Genomic DNA, 24865 nt, shown 5'->3' with positions numbered 1-24865 from the left:
CACTATCTTGGGCAGGAAATGGAAGGACACAAGGTGGAGGTGATGTCATCAAAGATCAGAAATGGTCAAAGCATGAGCTAGATCCACAATGAGGACTTTCCAGCAGGAACTGAAACTGTAGAGGAAAACAACAGCGCAACAGGAATTAGAATCATGAAGGTGATTTAGCAACTGCTAGAGACACCACTAGAAACACAATGAATGGAAGAAATACCCTGGCTTCGTCCTGTCTTCTACCTTCCAATCTCTACCAACACCTTCCATTGGTCAAGACTATTAGGAAAATAAGGCAAGGGAATCTGGGAAATGTAGTTCACTGAAGTGCAGATCCAAACTGAGGATGTTCAGGAAATAGATATGAGAGAAAACAGGTAAATGTCTGGCAAAAGTGACTATAGCTAGACTCACCATTTGGGATCTCTGCTTAGCTTGAGAGGTTTTCATAGAAAAAACAAGCCTTAAGACTAGCAGCTGCTAGATGAGGTGCCTGGGTGGCTCAGCTGGTTAAGCCTCTGACTCGATTTTGGCTCAGGTCATGATCTCAGGGTTTTGAGATCGGGCGCTATGCCGGGCTCCATGCTTAAGATTCCCTCTCTCTCTCTCTCCCTTTGCCTCTCCCCCTACCCCCTCCTCTAAAACAAAACAAAACAAAACAAAGCAAAAAACAAAAAACCAAACAAACAAAAACAAGACTACCAGCTGCTAGAAACTGATAGATTGGGAGCTTTGATTACAATGATCTATGCACCCTACCTGAGCTACACAGCAAAAATGTTGGACGTATTTTTGAGTCTTCATATCTCAGTAGTCAATTTGCTAGTTAATAGCCACATCTGCCCATCCATGAAATTTCAAACAAGTTTAACAAGTGCTTTCAAAGAACAGACTCAGGGAAGGAAATCTGTGAATCCATGAAGTGTTTATTCTCAGGGAACAGAAGAGCAGATTGACTTAAACCTGCAGAAAGCATGGCGATCAAAATGACTGTTGAAGAAGTCAGTGATTAAACTTGGCCGCCCTGCCTCCGATCACAGCTGATCTTAACTCCAAATTTTCATATGACTGATAGTAGCACTTCTTTAAGCCTTTAGCTGCCAACCCAAATACATCAGGCTAGTTTTATGTCCTACTTAGTGGAGCATAAAAATGATGAAAGCTAAATGATCATGCAAGAGAGAGAACTTAGATTTTTTTAAGACACTGACTCTATCAGTTTAATAGTACTCAGCAGCACAGAATCCTGTGATTAAAAAAAAGAGAAAAGAAAAAGTACTTTAAGAAAAGACACTTTGGAGCATTCTATTCTGCATTCCTCACTTGGTTTAGATGGCGATGCCTTCTCTTCCAAGCCCGGTTCAAATGTCACCTCTGAACCTTTCTCTGTCTTGCTCCTTTTTGTTCTGATAGCACTTGTACAAGCCGAAATGGTTGTACTTATTATATTATTATTGGAAGTATTTGTTGCCAGTCTAAATCTCTCTACTAGTGATTTAGATCAAAACAACCTGTCAAAAGCAATTTAACTTTACAAATTGGACAAATGTAAGTCCAGTTTGCACTGTAATTTGGTCAACAATTACTACCCCCCCAGTCCCTGTTGCCGAACTCGATCATTTTGTTGCAGGATGGCGTTGTTTAGCAATGCTTTGTGACTCCTGAATTTAAGCATTTTTTTGTCTTTTTTTTTTTTTTTCAGAATCAGGACTGGAGCTTTCCTTATTTTTGCTAATGTATTTTCAGCTAGTTTTTGCTACTGTGTGTTATTTGGAAAAGTTGAAACAACCAAAATACCCAGCTTAGGAGATTGGTTGAAACAAATTTGCAGTATTAGGAGGCAAACTGGAACAACTTCAAAGTCCAAAATTGATTGGCTGGAAGATAACATGTAAGTAATGTTTCCCTTTTTTATAGAAAAATATTATAATGATGCCTACTCATCCTTGACACTAGCATATAATAAGTACCTAATAAATGAGTGTGTGCTGTAGACTAAATGTGTTCCTCCAAGAGTCACACGTTGAAAACTAATTCTTGGTGTGATGATATTTGGAGCTTTTGGGAGGTAACAGTTCATGACAGTGAGCCCTCATGGATGGGACAAGTTCCCTTACGGAAGAGAACCCAGAGAGCTCCCTCACCCCTTCCACCACATGAGGAACCAGAAATCGGGCCCTCACACGACACCTCACATCAATCTTCTGGCACCCTGATCTCGACTTCCCAGCCCCCAGAACTATGAGAAATGAATGTTTATAAGCCACGCAGTCCATGGAACTTCGTTATAGCAGCCTGAATGGACTAAAAGAGCATGGATAAAATTTCTATTCTTGTTTCTCTGAGTTCGATCCATATCAATAGATGGCACTCATCCTTTGAGGCATTCAACAAATGCGTGTATATTCAAAGGTCTCTCTTTATCAAAGATTTTGCATGAATGCGCTCCTTCAAGTGTGATTCTACTAAGTTAAGATGCTATTTTTCGAAATGGGGAATAAACATTGTTTCTCTCCCTACTCTTCCCTCAGACAGTCTGTTTCTCTCATTCCCAGCTTCTCCATTCCTTACTCCTCCTCCCCAAATGTTAAGCAAAAGTCTCACTATCCATAAACCATATGCTGGGACAAAGTTATTCCTTTCATAAGTTATTTTCCGCCCAACTCTTAAGAATTTCATTTAGACAACACTCCTGAGGACTCTCCATATCAGAGTTGTATATTACCACTAAAGGCACAGGGGGAAAAAAGAATTAGCAAGCTCATAAATTGTTCTTGAGTGGTTATCTGCTTCCAAAGGCTGAATGAGAGGGTGATTACAACAGGCATCCTTTATAACCGATCCTAGCAAGTGTTGACTAGTTTTATCTCCCGTTTATGGTACAGGAGATGTGAAATCTAATGTGGTATATTAATGAACATTAATGGTCTATAACCAGTTTATAACAAGAAATCAGTTAAACAAAGAAGTAATTAGCTTGTTTAAAATGTAATTAATAAAATTACTAATTCAGGTCAGGATTTAATTGCTTTTGGCAAGACGTTTGTTGGACTTACAGTAAGTTGCAAGCCCATCAGGGTACCACAGAGAAGTGGTCTTTTTATAGAATACAAATGGCCTTCAATATGGTAGGCACCCAAAAGTACCCAGGCCACAAATGGTGGAGAGTAGGCATGCTGTGGTTTTTTAAATGAAGCGCTAAAATGAAACAAAAATAATGAGGCATTTGGGGACACCTGGGTGGCTCAGTTAAGTGTCTGCCTTTGGCTCAGGTCATGATCCCAGGGGTCCTGGGATCGAGCCCTGCCTCTGGCTCCTTGTTCCACAGGGAACCTCCCTCTGCGTGCCACTCCCCCTGCTTGTGCTCTCCTGTGCTCTCTGTGTCAAATAAATAAAATCTTCAAAAAGAAGAAGAAGAAGAAGAGGAAGAAGAAGAATGAGGCATTGGATTATGAGAATGGAAAGGTCATATTTTAGAGCAGTTTCCATAAAATAAATTATTTGCTGCAACATCAACCAGCAGCTTTAGTGCTGAATTTTTAAATGCCCCATGCAAATAATAATAATATCAGCATTCTCAGATTTGGCTTTTTATGGCATACCTTCACATACATTATTTCCTTTAATCATTCTAATGGAGAAAATGTCATTCATATTATGTGTGTAGCATGTATACACGTTTCAGTGTGAACACAACATTTTGGCGCATTTCCAGAGTACACAAGCACTAAAGAGTATAAAGATAAGAAACCGCTAGTATGGTGTCCGATGAGCAATTGTTGACCTAGGGGTCCTCGCACGGATGGGGTCTGTGAGGGTATGTGTGTTTTTCAGGGGTGAGGATCTGAAATTTTAATCAGACCCTCAAAGGGGAAAGAAGATGAGATATGTTGGAAACCACTATTCTACAGAGATGCGACAGTCACCAAGTATATACAGTTGGTCCAGTCAACCCAGGAGCTCCCCAAATGTAGGTTCTTCGCCCCATTTGTATCCGGAGAATTTTGCTAAAGTTGCTCATTTTCCCTCCATGATGCCAGTTAATATATGGTGAAGAAGGTGAGCCTTTTTTTTAATCCATTTGGGAGCTTTTATTAGAATACCAAGGAAGAGATGCTCGTGTGGAACAGGCAGTTGCTACTGTGTGTGACACTCTATTTTCTGCTCGACCGGGTGAGCTCGGCCAGGGGCAAAGTGCGTCCTGATAAACTATACACTTTGGAAAGCCAACTATAGTCTCTCAAGTCACCGGAGTACTGTTTAAGAGATGTGTTTTATTCATTTGTTAGGTGATCAAAAAGTAACAATCTGAATCCTGAGACATACTTTGAAAAATTCTGTTACAAAGCAACTCATGGGGAGAAAATGTATATCCATCGGGAGCAAAACTGAATCAGCCAGCATCACCCAGGATTAATTAAAACAATGCCATGGTCATTCCAAATACTGAGATAGCTACAGATGTCAACTTTGTGCAATGGGAAATTATATAGAAGTGATTTATTTTCATTAAGTCCATTTTCTAAGTGCTGTTCCCGAGAACATGCATTGGTTTCCTGTACGTCATAAGCCAAGGCCTGATTTGTGCTTGTGTTCCAATTTTCCTCATCATAATATTTCCCCAAATACTCTGTTTTATGGTTATATGTGCAATCGATCTCTATATAGAGATTTATGTCGAAATAGATGCCACAAGCTAGGAAATGCTAAATTAATCCCATTACTCTCTTTTGTGGGAAAGAAATGCTTGTTGTTGACCAAATACCAGCCTAACAGGCTGCTCTCTGACTGGATAAATATGTTCCAGAATGGGATTCCTGAGCAGTAGGGGTGTTCATTAAAACATTAATTCCCAGGCTATCCTAGAAACACTAACACTGAGCCGCTAAGTATGAGAATAAATATGAATGTTTCCTTTCACCCAGAATCCATACAATGTGTAACTTTTTATTGCCAAGCTATCAAGATGATGATGAAAATTGTCCTTAATACCAACATAATAACAACAGGAAGAAAAACAAGAAAAGCAAAACAGAAACCAGAACCACAAGCATAACAAGTAAAAGGATCAGGTGAATGGGAGTTCAGGAGAGAATCTGTTCTAAGGAAACTGGTGAAGGGTTGGCCCAGTTCTGCCTTGACATTATGGTTTCTTCACGGTAAAGCACCTCCATCCCTAGACTCTAATTAAAAGCAAAAAAAAGACAAAACCACCGAAGCAACCCAACCCTCAGGGTTCAACTGCTTTTCTGCCCAGAGAACAGCCACCCAGATGATGCCTGGTGCCCCTGCTCCCCTGATTCTCCCTCACACCCTCTCAGGCTCTGTCCTGCCCCGGCACCTCCAGCTCGTGCCTTATAAGCCCCAGCTGTTTCCCTCCATCATTTCCTAGAGAGCAAATCCTTCCAACAAGGCCAGGAGCCAATTCTGGATTTGACAGGTGTCTGACTTGGAGAGATCTCAAGCATGTTTCTTGAGCACTCAGCATGGGCCCGACAGCTTGTGTTATTTCCAGAAAGCCCATTCAGGACACTGCCAAGGACCACAGAGCTTGGTGCCCTGTGACCAGGAGCATGCCACTTCATCAGAACACACGGGCTGCCAGCAGACCTGTCGCCCAGGAAAAACAAAGCAAAGCCCTGTGTTCACAGCCATAAGTCTGGTCTCCCTGCTATGAGGGAGCAGTCCGATGGGGAAATCTAATTACCAGGCATCTCTCAAGCAGCCAATAATGTGCTCTTCACCAGGACAGGCCATGGGTTCTGGGATAGGAAAGCAAGATGACCAGTTTTGGAGTTTGAATCCAGCTCTGCCTCTTGCTAGATCAAGACTAGGGTGGCCTCTCTTTAATTGATTCTTCAGCTGTTGATTGAGTGAATGCTTACCATGTGCCAGTCACTATTCCAGGTGCTTGGGAGACATCAGTGGACGAACAGATGAAGCTTCCTGTTCCTGGGCAGCTGGCATTCCAGCAGAAGACAATAAACTTCATAAATACGGTGACTATTGAACATTAGAAGATGAGAACTATGGGAAAATGTAGACGTGGAGCAGGGTAAGACAATCAGGAGCGTGGGTATAGTACATGCTGTACGTGTGGCATGAAGATCAGGTGGTCAGGGTGGACCTCACTGAGAGCAAGAGATTGGAACAAAGGCATGAAGGATTTGAAGAATTAGCCAAGGAGCTCTCTGGGTTATCCAGGGAAAGAGTGTTCCAGGCAGAGGGACTGCCTAAAGCCAACGACTTAAGATATAATGGGGCCGATGACTGGGTGGCTCAGTCTGACTCTTAATTTCGGCTCAGGTCTTGATCCCAGGGTGGTGAGATCGAGCCTTGCATTGGGCCCTATGCTCAGTGATGAGTCTGCTCGAAGATTCTCTCCCTCTGCCCCTCCCCCACTTGTGCACCCTCTCTCACTCTCTCTCTATCTCCCTCTCTCAAATAAATAAATATATCTTCAAAAAAAAAAAAGATACAATGGAACAAGGGGATGGGGCATGGAAGATCAAGGAACGCCTAGGAGACAGGGCAGGAGTGAGGTGTGTGAGAGCATGAATGAAAAGCAGGAGGGGGCATGAAGTGCATGTGGGCCAGCAGGTTCTTGGGAAGGAGGGGGAGGAGGACACTGGAGAAGAGACAGAGAGCAGGTGGGGGCCTTCCCAGGGGAGGAATGCTAAGCACAGGGAATCTGGAGTGCTGCCCGTCTCTGGAATTCCTTGGGGGTAGGAGAAGCAAGTTGCAACTGCTCTGGCTGGGGTTCTCCCACCTATCTTGTGGCCAGTGAGAGGAAGTAAAATGCTGGCATCAAGAAGGAGAGGTCTCCCCCTACCTCAGAGGTGCAGATACTTAGATGGGCGTCTACTGCAGTCAAATTTCCAAAAGCGGGATCTCATTCCTTCACATGGACCTCCCCACCCAGGGAGGAGCTCAGCACAGTGAGGTGGTGTGGGTTCCTTCCCCTCAGACCATACACTGTGGCTTCCTTTCCAGCCCTACCCTTCAGCCTAGAGGGAGAAGATGAGCAATGACAAGAAGGGGCAGGGGCCCTAGTGGCCTTCCCAGGATCTGGTCCACTTGCATGTAAATGAATTTCAGGAATTATTCATCCAGATTGTTGCCCCGCAGCTCCCCATTCTCCTTCCCCTTCCAGGAACTAGCTGCCTGGTCCCTCCCTGTCCCACAGCAGGTTGCAGCTGAAAGTGTTCGGTCGCAGGGAGGAGACCCAATTCCTGAACCCCAGGGAAAGTGCCACCCTTGCCTGTATTTACCAAGAGAGGGCTTCGAGAGAAGACTTAGGTAGTGACTCTGAACTCAGTGCATTTTTAACTGAGTTGGGGAAACAAAACTGGCCTAAGAGACCAGGGTGAGCTTTGGGAGAGAGAGAATTAATGCACGCTAAGCGCCACCAGGGATCAGAAAGGAAGAGAGCCAGGGGACCTGGAAGATTCTATGGAAGATGAGAAATTTAAGAATAAGGCCAACAGGGCAACCAGACTCACCATGGGATGTTGAGGACAAGTTAAAAACAAGTTGCATAAGCAGGGTGGAGCCAGGCTAAGTCAGTGTTGAAAGCCAGGGGAAAAGTTCAGAATTCTCCAGGAAGAAACACAGGGTCATTGCAGATTCTCCATGTTGGGCTGCTGTTGAGGAGGGAAGCAGAGCTGCACCGCCCTCCCGGCTTCTCGCCACGCAGGGGCCTCCTCCAGACAGCGCGTCTCACACCCGATTCACCACTGGGAGCACACGCTGCCCCAGTCCCAGGGAGGGGGCAGCCACAGAGAAGGTTCTCCTTGAATGGATCGGATCTCTGGGGAAGCTTGTCGACCCTGATACTCTATTTCTGGCAGCCAAAGAAGGCTGCCAGGATATGGGAAGCTCTGCATATGAAAATAATGTCAGTCGCCTCTGGAGGGAGGTTGGAAGCAAAACCGCTCTGAAAACTCACAGATGGCAAGCGCAGACTGCACTGGCTTGGCACCATACTTTCTTTGTTCTTTTATTTTGCATTTCCAGGTTCCAACCACAGTGGCCCAGGAAGCGTTTCATGACGAGAGCCGGGCTGGGGGAGGGGAGACGGACCGTGAGCGGGCCCTTCAGGGCGCGTTACTGCCTGACAGAGTCTGCCCCTCCGGCTGCTGCCAGCCCCTCACCTCGCCACGGCAGATGGTCCCCGGGACATTCGCAGCGGACCCCTCGCCTTCCGCTTCATGTCCCCTCTCATTTCGATAGCCACCTGAAGGAAGGAGCGTTCTCCTCGCCCTTTGCCATCTGGTCTTATTGTACAGATAATATATACTGACTTAGAGAGAGAGAATATACACTGACTTCCCCCGGCTCAAGTCCTCTTCCTTCCCTGCTCAGGCGTCGTACCCTCGTCTAATGGCAGAAAAACGGCAGGGGAGGGAAGGAAAAGGCCAGTGTATCCCCATTACCTGTTCCCCATCATCCCTCCTTCAGACGGTGGAGGTTGGGCTGGGGAGAGTGGTTGGTGCCGGGAAAAGGACTAGTTATCTACATTTTCTAGTATAAAACATAGTTCCTCTCCCTCTCTCACGGCGTCTCCCCTGGTGGAAATCCTTGATCTCTTCATTCAGTCAACAGTTAGGGCACACGGACTCACGCTCCACGGCGAGTGTCATGCTGACGTGGCTGGCCTGCGTGGCCACTGTTCCCCAGTGACCCCCGATGCCCTCGCCGGCAGCCCCTGCACACCTCCGCTTGCCCTGTGATCATGAGCGGTGCACGGCAAGGGCCAGCTGTGTGGAGAACCTCTGGAAAAAGCCAGATGTGAGTAACCCGTCTGCCAGATGGCAGCCTCTCAGCTCTAATCTGGTTTGGTTACCAATCTTAGCCAAACTCGGGGCCTCAGCATCCCCCGGTGCTGAAGGACAGACTGAACCACAGCTGACTAATCATGCAATTTGGCAAAAGGTCAGGGAATCAAGAGGAGCCTCAGGGAGGCAGGAAGGAAGCCCCACTGGGAGCGCTGGGAAGCAGCGAGGCTCCGGAAGGGGACCGGGGGACGCGTCTGTTAAGGCAGGCGGCGGCCTGGCCTGGCACAGATGCGGTAAGCATTTGGTGGGTGCGGGGTCTGTTTTAAGGGTGATGATCTCCAGGAGACCTGCACCAGGCTCCCAAAAGCTGAGCTCCAGCCAGGGTAGAGATCGGCTCTCGGAAAAGATCACTGGCACTTTACAGGACAACATACACTGAGGCAAAGGTTAGGCTGGGAGAAGTTCCTACCTCTACTTATGAGATATATTCTTGGGGTTTTAAAAGACAAAGCCCAGATCTGGGTTTTCCTGCCTCCCAAGGAGATGTCCCACTTAGCCGAACTGTTTGCCCACGGGCCATCAGAGGTACGGAGGACGGAGCCTCAGCGCTAAGAGGCTGGCTGCCACCGGCCACCTCTGCCTCCCACTGCCACGTTCATGAACTATATAGATTGCTCCCCTGGCACATCCACTCTTTCACAAAAACATGGTGTTGTGCCTGTACCACAATAATCCAGGGTAATTTGGCTCAACATTGCAGAGTGTTGGCAGTGCTTAACAGCCTTGTAAAAATATATTGGCAAGGGCTGTTGGCCATGTGATAATTTTTTAAACTGCAGTGTTTGGGCTGGAGTTAAGTGTGTGTATCATTTATTTAAAGTTCATGCCATTAATTAATAAATGTCTGCTTTAACCCTGCCTGTCATTTACTTCCAGAAAAAGGGGGAGGGGGATGTTGTTGTGTGTTTTAAAACAAAAAATCCCAGAGTAGCAGAATGAGCTACGAGTTGCTATGAACTTGGGCATGTTACCAGTGACCTAGACCCTCCCTCTGCCACCGTTCTTACCCTGTCCTTGGCTCTGGGCTCATCTCATTCCTGGGGTAAGCAGCTTCCGAACACATGACTCCAATTCCCCTGACTTCCTAAAGATTTTCTTTCTCCTGGACCAGCCAACCTCTCAGAGAACTGTAACCCATAAAATTTCTAAAAGCAGAAGTGGGCCCTTGGCATTCTGACCCTCATGACCCTCTTCTGAGCCTCATGACCATGTTGAGTGCCATCCTGAGGAACGAGCGATGGCTTATTATAGAGACCACTCAGCCTCTATCCCAGTTGCAGCTGGAGATCATAGGGCAGCAGCAGCAGCAGCAAGGATTTACACAGAAGCCTCCCTAGTGTAGACTCAGGACCAGGACCAGCCCCGTGTTTTTGGCCTCATAATTTCCATTCAGCCCAGTTTAAAATCTACTGTAGCCACTTAGGTCCTAGCCGGGAAAGAGCCCGGATACGCTGTCCCTCCTGCTATGGAAGTTGGCGTTCGTTAGGGATTCGTTAAGGTACTGGGCTAGAGCATAGCCCTCTCCTCCTCTAATGAGAGATTTTAGGCAGAAAGATCTCCCGCCACACGCTCTGTTCATAGACTCAGCATGTCCCTGAGTTTGTGTGAGTCCGGAGTACTCTTCAGAGGGTTACAAGGGGCATAAACTCAGGGGGTTGCTTAGGTCGGTAGGTGTTCAGGATGACTGAAAGCTATCATAAAAATGCACTTACCTTTTATTCTTTCCACCTAAAGAGCACACTCCTGAATGGACCCCATCAATCTCCTTTCTCAAAACCCTTCTTTGGATGTCAAAGAAATGTCCAGAGCACCCAGGCTATCCCGGGGGTGGGGGAGTGGCTTTGCAAGCCTGGCTGAGAAAACAATGCCGCACGGGAGGTCGCAGGCTAGAGTAGTAGAAATGATTGGGCCACTATCTTCAAAAAAGGACAATTGGCAAACTAATACCTGATAACCTTGTTTACCTTTACCCACTAATGAAAGGCAGAATGTGCCAGTACACTGCCCTGAACAACTGGGGAGAAAAAGGTTTTTAGAAATCTATTCTAAGCACACAATCAGAAACACAGGCAGAAATTTATATTCTGTTTGCACTGCAATATTATTTATGATAGTGAAGAGTCAAAGCCAACCTAAATCAGAAGTAATAAGAGAAATAGCTCATAAAATTAAGGCACATCAATAAGTCAGAATATTGCATTGCCATTAAAAAGGATGTTAACCAAAAAGATTTAATGATGTGGGAAAAATTCATGATTAAGTAAAAAGCAGATAAAAATTGCATGTGCCGTAGGAGTGGGACTATATTAACAGTTCATAATTTCATTTTTATTTTCTACTGTGTTTTCCAGATTTTCTTCAAAGAACGTGCATCACCTGCATAATCAGAAAAACCTGAAGACAGAACTAGAGATTTTAAGTGATAAGATAATCTCTTTACACAGTACATATTTTATGTTTCCCAAGATAGTTAACTCCCCAAGTGCATAAAAATAAGACTTAATTTCCATGTACAATTCATTAATTGAACAAATACTTATTCAGTGCCTGCAATTTGCTGGTTAATTTATTTATTCCTGTAACCAATATTTATTAGAGTCTGAGCAGGGGGTACTGAAAATAACAAAATGGATTTTCTGCCCTTTTGGTACTAAGAATCTGCTAGGAATCGGTGATACTGAGATAAAAGACAAAAATCCCTTCCCTCAAGCAACTGCAGAACCCAGAAGGAGAGACGGACAAGTTAATAAAAGATGATGATGCCTCGCATGAGGGCTTATACGCTGCTGAGGGTCCATGGGGTGATCTGAGGATGTGTGCAAAGCAGGGAGGGAAGAAACCGTATCAGTCAGGAGCCCAGTCTTCAGCCCGAATGCAAGTGAACTCATGGTTTCTTTCCTTTGTCTTGGATTAGCTCCCTAACTTTACATTATTCTTCCTACTCAAGGAATTTCAGCTGTGTTCAATATAGGCAACTTTAAAAAGAGTCCATTTTTAACTGAAAACAAAAAAGTTCTGAGTTCTCCATGTCTATACCCAGCCCACTGCTTAGCAGAGGAGTCTGCCACAGCTGTAGACGGGATGTGTCCCCCCAAATTCATGTGTCGAATTCTATGTGATGGTGTTTGGAGGTGGGGCTTTTGAGAGATGCTTAGGTCATGAGGGTAGAGACTTCATGATGGGATTAGTGTCCTTATAAGAGACCCCAGAGAACTCCCTCGTTCCTTCTGCCATGTGAGAAGACAGCAAGATGGCAGTCTATGAACCAGGAGGTGGGTTCTCACCAGACACAGATCTGCCAGTGCCTGGACTTTGGACTTCCCAGCCTCCAGAACAGTGAGAAATAAATGTTTGTCGTTTACAAGTCACCCAACCTATGGTATTCTATTAAGCAGCCTGAGTGAACAGGACAGCCACCTTTATTTGTTAAGAACACTTAAGGAAACCTTGGTTTCACAATGACAAAAAACCTTAGAGCCAAGGCCAAGCTGGGGAAGGGGCCACATTTGTCTTCAGTCTCTTTCCTTCCCACCTTTTAAATGGCTTCGAAATGTACTAGTGACGCATGGATGCAATCCCACACTTTCCATAGGAGAACCTAAATGGGATCCCCAAATCTCTTTTCATCTAACTAGCAGGAGATGGGTGACTACCCCACCCCGGTCTGTTTGCATAAACGGATGTCATATTTGGTGGTTGCTGGTGCTGCTGTTTGTCAGGATGACTGGAGGAAATATGGAAAGAGAGGGAAATGGAGGAGAGCAGGAAATGAAAGGTAAGAAACATATGCCAAGATTGACAAGTGGGGGCCAGAAGTTAGAGGAAAGTATATTATTAATGAAAATGTCAGTTCATTGTACCCACATGCTGATGGGGCGAAGGACATTGAAGTTCCACACATCATCTCTTAGAGGCCTCACTCTTCTCTCTGATCACAAAACAAAGAAACAAACAAAAAACAAAACATGTAACTGACCTTTGACCCTCGACCTTTTAAGAACCTCAGAGTCATATTTAAAGCTAAATTATAGAAATTATGTAGCCCACCCTACCACCCCACCACGTACACATGTTTTTCCTAACTTAGTCTTTACTTTCTGTTATTGTGTATAATTTTCTTGTTTCGGATTCCCTACTTTTATTTTACCATTATTTTCTTGTATGGTATCTGCATACCGTATCTGCATATGGTATCTGCATTTTTATCAGCAGATAAAAATCTTGCTTGGCAGGAAGCTGACTATTAATAAATACATGAACATTTGATTCTCAGCATTGGCCTTGTGCAATAGTTCGCCCCATGCTGTTTCTCAGTTTTCCAGATGAAGAACTGAGGTGAAGGTATGTCGAGCTGTGTGTTGTGTACCTGGAGTATTTGCATGTTGAAAGAGGGTGTTACTTTAGAAAGAGGTGAATCACAGGGTGGGATTTCTAACAACAATGGAAGAGAGCTTATCTCTTTCATATACCAAGAAGCCTAGTCCTGTCAACCAATGTCATGCTCTTCTTACTGAAACATTAACTGTTTAACTAGGTGATAAAAAAAAAAATGTGTGTGTGTGTATGTATATACATATATAGAATGGAAAAAGAATTATCAGGTGATGTTGAAAGTGGTGTTTGGTCTCCAAGGGAGGTACCAGGGACACAGACAGGAGAGGCAACTGCTGGAAGAGAAGAGAGAGGGGTGAGAGAAAACTGAGCCCCTTCAAATGAAAAATTAAATTAATTTTAAAATCTAATTTAAAGCAAAATAGAGCAGCAGATGTGGAGGGAGTTGAAACTCCTTCTTGGATTGTATCCCCTAAACTTTCCTGTTCATTCATTCAGCCTGAACATCATCCTATTTATACCAAATAGCAAAACTGGATTAATTAAGAAATAAAATACTCCAGACAGTTCATTTCTAGGGATTGTTTGTACACAGCCATGTATGAGAGGAAGGGAATGCTTGTAATTTTAATTTCTCCAGAAAGTAAGACCACCAGTGCTTTCTACCTCAAACTTTGAAAGCACATTTTCCTGTGGGGCTGCCCTAATGATCTTTAAGGCCCAGCATCGAGTATTAAGAAAATACATATTTATTTTTGCCGTTCATTTAGTCTTACAACACGTACTTAGGATTGAAGTCTTCTGGGAGTCAGAAGCTGTGTGAATTTCTCTGATGTGTAGGTCGTTCTAGAGCCAGTCTGGCTGCCAAGATCCAAAATCAAGTCACAGGGCAGATCAGTCAAGATTTCTGCCTCGTTGTCACCAGCAGGACAGGTCCTATCAAGAAATGAGAGAATAAAACTGCCTTCTTTGTGCTGTCACAGGACAAGTGTAAAATAAAGCTGCCACCACAGAGCCGTGCTCGAATCTTGTGTTTTTCATGAGGCGAACCTCCACTCCCCAGAGATATGTGAATAGCAAATCAGGATGGCATCTCCCTCCCTCAGTACTGCTGGTTGTCTCCTGCTGGCCACGGGTGCGACACCTGCCAGAACACCTCTCAATTTAATCACAGAAGTTGTTTGGTTCCACCCTTACCTTGCATAAAATCATTCTTTATACACCGGCTTTCTATTTAGTGATGCTCTGCTCAAAGTGCCTCAGTTTTTTAAAAAAAAAATCTACACAACGGCTTGATTGAAATCTGCTTTTGTATGTTCCTTTCTGCCTGTATCTAAGCATCAGTAAAATGCAGGTTCTAGTCACCAGGCAGGAGAAAGCGGCTGGGAATATGGCTGGGCAATCCAGGAGCTGATGTCAGGAAGGGGGAGAGGTCTCACCGGCCGACAGCAGCAGCAATAGGAACTAACACGTGCCGAGTGCCTGCCGGGGCCAAGCGCTGGGTTAGCGCGTCGGGGTGCTAGTTTCCTCGGGCCGCGTAAGACAGAGAGGGGCCCCGGGTGGCTTCGCAGAAACGCACTGGCTCACAGTTCGGGAGGCTGGAAGTCTGAGATGAAGGTGTCGGCAGGACTGGTGGCTTCTGAGGTCTATGAGGGAGAACCTGTTTGGTAGCTCCTGATGATTTGTTGGCAATCTTCGGCATCCCTTGGCTTGGACGTGCATCAGCCCGATCTCTGCCTGCACCTTCGTGCGGTGTGCTCCCTGCGTGAGTGTCTCTCTGTGTCCAAATGTCCTCCTTTATAAGGACACGAGTTGCCTTGGATTAGGGCCCACCCTAATGACCTCATGCTAATTTGACCATCTGTAAAGAGCCTGTTGCTAAAGAAGGTCACCTTGGCTGGGTACTGGTGATCAGGGCTTTGACACCTTTTAAGAGGGGACAAAATGCCACCCTTAACACCTGCACTTTCTCAGTGTTGAGGCAGGGAATATGGTTATCACCATTACGAACCGGGAGACTGAAGCTTGGAAAGCTTATCTTACCTTTTCTGAATTGTCTGCCACAAAAGTGGCAAAACAGAGACATTTTGACTCAAAAGACCATGCTCTTAATCACCACGCGGGGTTTCCGAAGGAGCACCAGGAAGCTTCTTGGTCTTACAGTTGTTGGACCATAGGTTATGCTCTGTGATCATCCCATCCACACAGACGAATCCTAGCCACGAATGATTGAGCACCCACTATGCGGACATGCATTATCTTATTTAATCCCCCCAAATGGCTTTAAAAGTCAAAAACTCTTTACTTCAGTTCACAGATAAGCATATCAAAGGCCAAAGAAGTTGAGAACATTTGGCCAAGGTCACAAACAATGTAAAAGTTGAGCCAGGATTTAGGTCACCCTTCCTCCCCACCTTGCTCCTAAAGATGTATTTCTCCCAACTGTGCTTTGCTGTGTTCTACACAGAGCTCAGAGAATATCAGGCTATCATTTGTCAAGTTAAAAAATAAGTCGAGGCAGGTGCCTGGGTGGGTCAGTTGGTTAAGTGCCTGCCTTCGGTTCAGGTCATGATCCCAGGGTCCTGGGATCAAGCCCCACATCTGAGCTCTCTGCTCAGCAGGGAGCCTGCTTCTCCCTTGCCCTCTGCCTGCAGCTCCCCTTGCTTGTGTGCTCTCTCTCTCTGTCAAATAAATAAAATCTTAAAAAAAAAAAAGAAGTCCAAAAAAATCTCACCAGTGCTGTTTTTAAAAGCATGCACAAAGCAAACCTCAATTCCTAAGAATCTGAATCAGCCAAGAAAGGTGTAGGAAAATATCAAATGTTTGTGTGATTACCTGGGCAACCTTGCCAGTGCTATGTAAATATGTAATGACTAATCGGCCGGAGCAAGCTGAGGGATTTTTCTAGATGTGGGCAGTTTTCATTCGGGCATGTGATTTGCCCAGCCATGTATATGGAAAGGGAAAAGGCTTCTATTTACTTAGCATGATGATAGACCAAAACAAAAGGAGAAATCATTTCACTCATGCTTAGGTAAGACATTTTAATCTTTCTTAAATCTCCGTGTGTGTAGTTTTGGGTTCACAGCAACTGGCAGACTATTTAGGATGGAATGTGTGTGTTGGTGGAAAGCGCAGAGGGCCTTGGGCAGGGGGCTATGTGCAGAGGAAGGCTAGCTGATTGATGTTTGGTGAGTGTCAAACACCAATGGCCATTGATTAGGAAGAGTTCCTGGCAAAACAATATTAAGATTTTCTGGAGGTTGTTGACCATTATCATTTTTCAGTTTCCTGACATTCACAAAAACAGAAAAATACAGTTCTGGACTCCCTGGAGACGTCGTGGTTTGCCGGCTCTCTGAGAGCATCGGCGGCTTGATAGTGCCATCATGTGGTCACTTCGCAATCTGTTCCACAATTTGGCCAGAGCCTAGCCTGGCCGGGAGACTGAAGGATTCAGGTAGGATAGCGTTGGGCGTTGTGAAATCAGAACCGGCTAATCCTGCATCTGATCCAGGCAGCAGGAGTGTGTGCGCTGGCAGAGGGTGAAAGAAAGGGCTTCGAGGATCCCTGGTGGCAGAGCAGGGGTGGGACGAGGAGAATCCAAGCAGCTGGATTTGGACCCAGTGACAGACAGCTGGCAGAGAGGAAATGTATCCACTGGGGATTAGGGCCACTCTAGCCAGCTTGGGTTCATAAGCTAGGCTTTAATCCTTGAGAAGGAGGAATTGGCAAGAGTAGGGCTAGGCCCCACCCCCAGGGGGTAGGTAGAACTGGGAAATAAAGAACCAGAGCTAAACCCCATTTGCAGTCTTGCCTGGTCACTGGCTCTTAAAAGAAGCCAGGCAATCCCTATATGGTACTCAAGAGTCTAGCCAAGCCCTGCCTGGGCCCTTCCCCAGAAAAGTGCAAATGCTGACACACTGCTGGCCACACTCTGCTCCCCAGAAGAGGATGGGAATCTTGTCCACAGAGGAGAATCTAAGGTCTGCAGTCTCATCATCAGGCAGGGCATGAGAGTGTAAGCATGTGTTGGGCTCCGTGGAAATAAAGACCAACCAAATGAGAAAAGCAAAGGCGATGCGTTCTGAACTCACTGTGGCAAGGGAGTCAGCCACCATCACTTGCCTTTCAGCAGACACTCCAGACAGAGGGTGGGACGCTTCAGAGTGGGAAAAAGTGAGGACTTCACGTGTGCCCTGATTGGAGGCTGTTGGTCCGGGGAAGCTGTAGGCAGGCTAACTAGAAGGGGGGCGTCCTATATGACTGGTTAGGGATACATATCTGGCTTTCTGTGGTTGGTCCTAAGTCAAAAACAAGGACAAAATTTAGGGAAGCTGTCAGTTATCCATCGAGTCCTGGTTGTCTGGGGCCAGTTGTTACAGAAGGTATTGTTCAGCTTCTTGGATTGTCACTAGAGATAGCAATCGGGCTCCTAGAGGTCTGACTTAAAGCAGACTGGCTTTCTGCATTGTTTATTGTGGATAAGGGGATTGGTTTCCTGCGCAGGTTGCTGCAGATTTTTATATGCGGTCTGGACTGTTGCTATAATTCAGTCTCTCAGCTCTGAAGGGCTATGACCCAAGGATCAGCCTAGGAGTGAAAAATCTGTGCTGGAAGCCTCCCCTTGAGTCACATAATGAGGACTTGGAATTGGAAGAAAAAAATAAAACAAAACAAAAAACCTCATCCCACCCTACCCCCAGTCAGAATCAAGTCTTCCAGGGGACAGAACTAGTCAAAGCCCAATGGTCAGTACCAGGGTGTATAATGGCTCAGACCAACAGCACACACGGGCTCATGCTGAATACCTCCCTTCCTGCCCTATTGTGCAGCCGCTAATATGTGGCCTGATTGTTTGCTGCTTGAGTCAGGATTGGATGAGGAACTTGGAAGAGACTTAAGCTTCAGGAGGAGGGGGATGTGGGGGAGGTTGGTGATGGCAGCCGCGGTGGTAGTGGAGGCAGTGGGGGTAATGGTCGTGGTTGTGTTGGTGGCAGCAGTGGCAGTGGTAGCAGTAAGGTGGCACATTTGGGGGGCAACTGGGGGAGGTAAAAAACAAGAATCAGAGACTGCCATTGTCTTACAGGGTATCTTATTTCCTCTAATTAGGGTTTGCGGACCTTGCCCTATCCTGGTGAGAAACCGTATTTGACTTCCCAGAAGTGCAGCGGCCATGATGTGGAGAGGGCAGGGCTGCCGCAGATGCAAGGCTGGGAGCCCAGTCATGGGCACTCCCATGTCATTCAAGCAGAGCAAGAAGAACTCTGATCTATGCAACAGGGGAGCTGCGGACTTTTCTTCTCCTGCCAGAGATTATAACCCTACTCCCACTTGTCCAGCCTCCCTCAGCTAGGAAGTTCCACATGAACCAACACAGCTCCCATATCCTACTGACATTATTCCCTTCATTGTCAACCCTCCATGAGTCAATTGGTGGCAGAGAAGCCTTAGTTGTAGCAAAGCTGTATTCAAACAGTCTCTAGAAATAGGCAAACTATGAGTATGTTAGTCAGAAAAGGCATTTGGGAGCAGATGGGCAGATATTTAATTTTTTAGTTTCTAGCAGAGGCTTGTTCTGCGTCAACACGTGGACCTCACTGAGGGCCAGTGTGGAGTGATACAGTGTTCCCCCAGCTTCAGTCACAATTTTGGCCATGTCCATACTCAGCCTACATAATTCCTTAATATTTTTCTTTAAATATATGTAGTCTTTCTCTTTCCATTATTTGGAAATGGAAACTAAACCAGTATTGAAAATGGGAAACCAGTAGCACTTTGCATAGATAGAAGGTCATCCCAAATGTAAGCACAGAACTAATCAAATCAAACTCTTTGCCCATACACTGGCCCCAAATTGTTTCCTACACCACCAGTGGGACAAGAGCCACTTTTGGGGAGAATCATGCAGTTGGTTGCAACCCTGGCTCTTGTACCAGGCTGCCTGGGTTGGAAATCTAACTGTAAAATCTAAAGCAAATGCTTAGCTTCTCTAAGTTTGGTTTTCTCATCTGTAAATGTGGGTGTTTGCTTCATGGAGCTCTTGTGGGGATTCCATGAGATGCTACATAGAAAAGAAACTGAGCACAATTCCCAGCACGTGATAAACAATAAATGTTAGCTGTCTTTCTTACGGTCATTATTATTGTTACTACTATTATCCTTTTGGACTAGGTCACCAGCGTGTAGCTCCTCCAAACAGCTGGTCCTCGAAACATTCACACTTATCCATGGACAGGAATCGTGGTCAGAACATACAGAGGACAGAAGTCTTAACAGATTTTAAGACAACCAAAAATAAAAAGCCGCAGAATCAAGTTGGTAGAACTGTTGAGCTTTTCACGTTAAAAATTCCAGTCAGTGAGTCAGAGAACCTCGGTATACCAATTAAATTTTGATTTGTATTTTTTTTATATTACCTATCCTTTCCCAGCCCCTTGGTTCCCTGTGATAATATTTTTTTCTCCTGGCATTCACTATATATCAGTCAGCGTCTCAGCGGGACTCAGACGGTACTCAAAGGAGTAATTGAAGAGTTTAGTAATAGAGCTATTTATAGAGGTGTGGGCAAGAATTAAAGAGCCAGCAAACAATAATGAAACACCCAGGGCCTAGCACCCACAGTAAGCTGTTACACCCCAAAGCCTAAAGGGCAAAAGGAGTGTTGACATAAATTTCTAGGCCCAAGATGGAATCACTCCTGTCCAGTGTCCTATGTCAGCAAACAGAACTTTTGTGTTGTTATAAATGTTCCACTTGACCAGAAACCCAGTATACCCAGTCAGACGATCCCCAAACTCCAAGCTAACTCTGGGCTCAACATTTATTTCCTTGTTCCTTGATCTTTCTAAATAAGGTCAGCTATGCAGCCCCAGTCAATCCTGCCCTATTTCCCCGTTGCCACTTCTAACACTATAAAACTCACCCTGGCCCAGAATCCTTTGGAAGAGTGCTCCACTGCGCTCCCCCAACCCATGGATTGTTTTCCCTTGGAAAAAGGACATCAGATTCGTTACTAAATTGTTTTCATTTTGTCATTTGACAGGAGAAAACTACTGCTGGAACTCTGGGAAAGCCAAAGCCATGAGAGGCCACCCGGCTCTACTCCCGCAGACACCGTGGCCTCACCAGAGGAATGCAGCCACAGGCCATGGGGAGGGAGCAGAGGCCATACCTACCGTGGACGCCTGCTGTCCCCTGCCAGGGTCTCCCAGGGGCTGAACCCAATCGGAAGCCAGAGAGCATGGAGAGCACTGGACATGTCACTTTGAGAGGTCAGCAGGGAAGGGCAGAGAGTCAATCTAAAGGGCAAGATGGAGAGTAACCAACACATTCCTATAACAGTATGATGTTTATGTATCTGTGGAGCCCCTTTGCACCCCTTAAACTCTCAGTAGAATGGGTTGTAAATGTCACATGGATCAGACTACAACTGTGTGTCAGCAACACAAAGACAAACAAACAAATGGGGGTCACGTACCACTCACCTAGAGCACTGAGGAGCCCCGGAGCTCTCGGCAGCTCCGTGCTCACGTCCCATCCAGGAAGCAGAGAGCTGAGGCCATGTCTTAGTCGGTGGGCCCGAGCTCTGCTACCAAGGAGCGTGGGGCTGGAGGCGAAGGGAATAGTCCATGAAAGGGCCCCTCATGACTCTCCCCTTCACCACAAGCCAGCAACATCGGGAAGCGGTGCGATTAAACTCACTCTTCTGCCACCAAGTAAAGGGTGTTTTCCTCAAATCTTTTGAGAGAACAGAGCTGAGTCTCGAGGGCAGATGCTACTTGAGCCGCCTCTGACAGCATTGGAGTAACAGCGGCAGAGCGCGCTGGCGTGAAGGGCGAAGCTGGCAACCGTCAGAACTGGGCTTCCAGGCCCCTGCAGAGAGGCAGGTGACCTCCCTTCTTCGAATGCTTCCGCGGGGGGCAAGCTGCAGGCAGACAGCACACTATTTTCTTGTGTGAGGAAACCAGCCTGTGCAATCTGGCTGCTTCTCATAGCTGGGCCAAGCTAACCATCCTGTTAGCAGAACAAGCTGCAGCCACATCGCTCTCCTTCTAAAATTGTGACAAAATTACACATAAAATTTACAATTTAACCATTTTAAGGGTATAGTTTAGTAGTATTAAGTACATTTATATTGTTGAAAAGAGTTCTGGAGATTGGTTACATCTTATAAAGCTGAACTCTATCCCCATTGAACAACCCCCCCAGCCGCCTCCCCCCGTCCCCGGCAACCATGCTCTACTTTCTATCTCTGCACATTTGACTGCTCTGAATACCTCATGTGAGTGGAATCCTATAGTATTTGTCTTTCTGTAACTGGCTTATTTCAGTTACCAAACTGTCTTCCGGGTTCATTTCATGCTGCAGCATGTGTCATAATTTCCTTCTTCTTTAAGGCTGCATAATAATCCACTGCATGGATATTCCACACTTTGTTCATTCATTCATCCTTCCATGGACAATTTGGGCTGCGTCCACTGTTTGGCCATTGTGCATAATGCTTTTACAAATATGGGGGTACACATATCTCTGATTTCAATTCTCTCCAGTAACTGCCCAGATGGAAATTGTCGAACATCTCTTTCTTATTCACCTCCATGCCGGCTGTTTTCAGAGGTCATGTGGTGGGGAGGGCCTGGGATTTGGAGTCACAGCTCTGGGTTTTAAGTCTCGCTATTAATTTTCTTTTGTCTGTGTAATCTTCAGCAACTTTCTTACCATCTCTGAAACCTGTGTTCTTCTTCTATAAAATAAAAATATAATACAGTATCAGTTTCCTGGGGATGCTGTAACAAAATCCTGCAAACTGGGTGGCTTGAAACAAAAGAAATATACTCTGTAATAATTCGGGAGGCTAAAAGTCCCAAATCAAGATGTCAGCAAGATCAGTTCCTTCCTGGCGGCTCAGAGGGAGAATCTGTTCAGTGCTTCTCTCCTAGCTTCTGGTGGTCGCTGGCAACCCTCAGCATCTTTGGCTTGCAGCTGCATAATGCCCACGTCTGCCTCCATTGTTACGTGGCTGTCTTGCCTTCCATATCTGTATCTTCACATGGCATTCTCTCTGTGTGCATCTAAATTGTCCTCATTTTATAAGGACACCAGTCATTGGATTAGAGCCCAGCCTATGGAGTCTGATCTCAACTTGATCCCATCTGCGAAGACCCTACTTCCAAATAAGGTGACATTCACAGGCACTGGGGTTAAGACTTCGGCATTAGTTTCAGGGAGACAGAACGCAACCCATAGTGTGCACCCTGCAGGATGTCTGTGAGCAGCAGATGTATTTTGTAAATGCTAAAGCATCGTGCTGGATGGGAGTAGCAGTTATGGCTGGGCTGACAGTCCATTTGTGTGTCTTATAACCGCAACAACCTCCCCTCTGTCTGTGCTGCTTGGCTTAGAGTGTTCAGTCCATTCTTGTCTACGGAGTGCCCCTCTGGTTCCAGCAGGGACTGCACTCGCTGTGTGCTGTTAAATGTTCAATGTCGTTCTCATCCCTGGGAGAAGGAAGTACATTAAGTGTGGGCTTCAGGAGATAAAGTCGGCTCCTTACCCTTTCTATTTTTTGTGGCTTCTGGTCTCTGAAGAACACATGCTCTGCTGCTTTTCATTACCCCCTTCTCCCGGAGGACAGGAAGAAACGATGTGAAACCATCAGGCCTGCAAGGTCACCGTGTCCTTCCCCGGCCCATTCCATAGTCCCCACATCCACAAATACCGCACCCCAGGGAGGCCGGGCTGCCTCGCTGATATATTGTCTTCAGATGTTCCTCCGTGTGCTCCGTAACGTTCCAAGCTGGGACACACAAAACAGATTTACTGGGAGTAGGAATCGAAATGATTAACTCTCAACACTTTAACTATATTGCTGCTAAGTGGCTCGCTCACCCATGTGCCCAATTCTCTTGAGGAAGAACCATTTCCCAACATATGAAAATCAGCACTTCTAGAAGAGATAAAATTAAGGGACGATTGTATTTTTAAAGGGTCCGTTGTGATTCTTTAAAGGAGATGACCATAATAACAATAATATAAGATTTTACTTAAAATTTTTCTGAGCTCCTCTACAGGACAAGGTGCTACTAATTCTCTATCACACAGCCTCTTTCCAGAGCCACTCGGGCCCGGAGATGGACTTTTAAAGGAGCTCAGCCGATTTCCGGCAGCCTGCGGCTCAGCAGCTCTGCAAGCAGGCTGCTCAGGTTTGGGCCCGCCCTGCACCCAACTGTCGAAACTGCAGGCAGCCAGAGGGGGAAGCGACAGACCTGAAGACACAAACCTCTCAGAGGCCCCCTGGTGATTTATTTACAGAGGCAGCTTTGCTTTAAGATCAACACCAGGGCAATTTGAGCAGGCAGGTCACCAAACCCTCAGGCAAAGTCAGAGTTTAAACGTGTTGTTTGTTATGTTTTGCCCTCTGTGTCTGGTTAGTCTTAATGAGCTATGGCTTTCTAGCAAAAGCACTGAAGATGGATCCGTCCTAGGAACAAATATAAGTAGGGGACTCAAGGCGCAAATGCCCACGTTCTCGTCCGCTCCGGCCACCTCCTCGCAGCCATGTAGGGCAGCCAGCCCTGCGTTTCCCGCATCCAGACAGACAGAACTTCAGGGTAGCTTATCTCCACTTGTAAAAGCCTGCTTAATGCTACTAATAGCGTAAGTAATTTTGCTGGAAAGCCTGGGGAGGATTCTTCAATTTATTACCTAGTGAATCAATTCTAGCTTTAATAGAAAGCCATCGCCGTAGACTGCAATGCACAATGCGCATAAATCCTAGCAGGGTTGTGATGCCAGGATTCTGAGAAAGAAAGAAAGAAAGACACCCCCCCCCCTTCTCCCATGTTTCTGCTTGGAGTGTGGGGAAGGAGACTCCACTTGTAGCAGAAGCAGCCTCTGTTCTTCCGCCGGTGCCCTTAGACTCGAGACGGCGGCGCAGGACCGGCGGGAGCGAAGCGGTTGCAGGCGCTGGGTTGCGCGCGGCAGAAAGGCGCGGAGGAGATGGGGCTGGTGACAGGCGCTGACGGAGAGCAGACAGCAGCGTTCTGAACACGGCTGCGAAAGGGAGAAAGAAATGCCCTGTGAGTCTAGGAAAGTGCATACTGCCTATTGGGTGTCCCCGGTGCATTTGTCCCTCAAACGTGAGGCCCGTCCTGCCGAAAGTTCATTGGCGGCTTCTCCCGGGGGCCTTCTCATCAGGCCGGGGAAAACGCAGAATCATTTTCCCTGAAGAAGCAATTCTGACCAGATGACCCATGGCGTATGGCAAACAATGAAGACACTTGCCCGGACAGCTCATTCTCCTGTCCGCTTTGTCAGCGTACCTTTCCATGGTCAACTCCTGTCCCTGTCACACAGGAGACTCAGGAGGGCAGACTGCACCATCTTCCTTTCAGATATGGCCTTGCCTTCTTGAAGATTCTAGTACCTATCCTCCTCTTCAAGCCCATTGTCACCACGCAGTTTAAAGCACCCCCACCGCCAGCCCTTAACCTGTCTCGCTCACTGGCTGGAGGCCCCGACCGACGCCGGCACCCCCAGCACCGCGCGCCCACCGCGGACGCACGTCTCACAATCGTGCCTCTGAAGGGGGTAAGTTTTCACTTCCGCTCCTAAGTTGTCAGTTTCTTACCTGGACTCAGGAAACCCTAGTCGTTTGCTTCAAGGGAAAAAGAGAACTTGAACTCAACCCTTTATTACCT

At 46.2% G+C, this 24865-nt stretch overlaps 2 protein-coding genes across 10 annotated transcripts in view; both read left to right on the top strand.

Moving 5' to 3' along the window:
- MAN1A1 (mannosidase alpha class 1A member 1) overlaps window positions 1-12607 on the top strand; it is a 185176-nt gene extending 172569 nt beyond the window's left edge. Inside the window, exons 12-14 of one of the 7 annotated variants that reach the window (XM_087865430.1) lie at window positions 1697-1885; window positions 5902-5993; window positions 8011-8174. In XM_087865430.1, coding sequence (XP_087721556.1) covers window positions 1697-1885; window positions 5902-5993; window positions 8011-8045 — 316 coding nt within the window. In that variant the 3' untranslated portion in view covers window positions 8046-8174. Of the gene's footprint in view, window positions 1-1696; window positions 1886-3322; window positions 6512-8010 lie in introns of those variants that run through there. The other 6 variants (XM_087865429.1, XM_045798566.2, XM_045798564.2 and 3 more) reach the window with 6 other exon arrangements.
- Window positions 12478-24865, top strand: part of FAM184A (family with sequence similarity 184 member A) — a 176945-nt gene continuing 164557 nt past the window's right edge. Inside the window, exons 1-2 of one of the 3 annotated variants that reach the window (XM_087865426.1) lie at window positions 12478-12606; window positions 20209-24755. The gene's annotated coding sequence lies outside the window, so the exon portion shown is untranslated. Of the gene's footprint in view, window positions 12607-12685; window positions 16624-18275; window positions 24756-24865 lie in introns of those variants that run through there. The other 2 variants (XM_087865425.1, XM_087865424.1) reach the window with 2 other exon arrangements.

The sequence above is a fragment of the Ursus americanus genome, chromosome 11 (assembly GCF_024610735.1).
Source record: "Ursus americanus isolate L20-20 chromosome 11, mUrsAme1.1.p, whole genome shotgun sequence".
In the NCBI taxonomy this organism is placed as follows: domain Eukaryota; kingdom Metazoa; phylum Chordata; class Mammalia; order Carnivora; family Ursidae; genus Ursus; species Ursus americanus.
Note: the sequence above shows the minus strand (reverse complement) of the source record. Positions and strands in the feature narration are given on the sequence as shown.